General features: G+C 36.9%; 1 protein-coding gene across 1 annotated transcript in view; it reads right to left on the minus strand.

Moving 5' to 3' along the window:
• LOC107571103 (guanylate cyclase 2G-like) overlaps positions 1–1,109 on the minus strand; it is a 13,263-nt gene that overhangs the window by 5,729 nt on the left and 6,425 nt on the right. Inside the window, exons 4-7 of the mRNA XM_016257377.1 lie at positions 893–1,102; positions 399–524; positions 224–307; positions 30–134 (exon numbers count right to left, since the gene is read on the minus strand). Coding sequence (XP_016112863.1) covers positions 30–134; positions 224–307; positions 399–524; positions 893–1,102 — 525 coding nt within the window. The remainder of the gene's footprint in view (positions 1–29; positions 135–223; positions 308–398; positions 525–892; positions 1,103–1,109) is intronic.

Below are 1,109 nucleotides of genomic sequence, written 5' to 3' on the forward strand. Positions count from 1 at the left end.
TTTTTTTTTACAGTGTACAGTATACACACCTTCAAGCTTCCTTTCTTGCAGTACTGCATAACGATACAGACATTTGGTGGCTCAATGCACACACCGAAGAACTGTACTAGGTTCTCGTGTTTCATTTCTTTCACCTACAGCAGGGATAAATACAAGCATTAGAGTATTAGCAAACTATTGGCCTGTGACTTCATTGAATCTCTGAAAATACTGGGAATTTTACCGTGTTGAACTCTGCAATGATCAATGGTTTCTTGATATCAGTAATCATTTGATTTTTCAAATACTTTATGCCCACTTCGTTTCCCTGCACCATGAGCAAAGAGAGTGAGTTAGTTGAAATATTTGGGTTTAACATGTAAGACATTATTTTCTAATATGTGATTCAGAGTTGGTACCTGATAGAGTCCAATAGTAGCGTAGATGGCTTCTCTATTACTACAGCTGTTTGAGGAGAGCATGGATTGAGAGCCACCACTTCCACATTTGCTTGGTGTTGTGCTTACAGACAGTGTTTGTGTTCCCTGTATAACCCACAATAATACTGCTGTTTATGTATGTGTTAATGTTCTGCCATTAAAATACGATGGCATTTTCATAGTACATATACAGTACAGTATGTCTTCATATGCGTGTAGATGTTTTGGCCGTTTTTACTCAACTTGCTTAAAAAGACCAGCTTGGAGTTAGATTAATATGTTGGTCAAGGCTGGCTTATGCTACATTCAGATTTTACATATACATTGATGGTATTGCTAGTTGGTTTGGTGTTATTATTGATAGATTATTATTGCTAAGCAAAATAGAATAAATAAGAAATAAATTAAACATTTTCAGTAACTGAAATAAACATAATTAGAAAGACTGATGCAAAAGAACAAGTTCATCTTACTTTGGGCTCTCTGAGGATAGTTATTTCATTGTAGTTGATAAGCCACCAGCTGGACTCATCCAGGCGAGACTGTAGATGGGTCTTCTGTAGAGTCAGCAAAGTGATCAAAGCCACTGCTGCCACTCCTAACACAGGCAAAACCACCAGCAGGACCAGCAGAGATATATCTGAAATCAAGTGAAAAGATGTCATTTCAAATACACAAAAAGACTGTATG

Source organism: Sinocyclocheilus grahami, unplaced genomic scaffold, assembly GCF_001515645.1.
Source record: "Sinocyclocheilus grahami isolate Dianchi unplaced genomic scaffold, SAMN03320097.WGS_v1.1 scaffold1550.1, whole genome shotgun sequence".
Taxonomy (NCBI): Eukaryota; Metazoa; Chordata; class Actinopteri; order Cypriniformes; family Cyprinidae; genus Sinocyclocheilus; species Sinocyclocheilus grahami.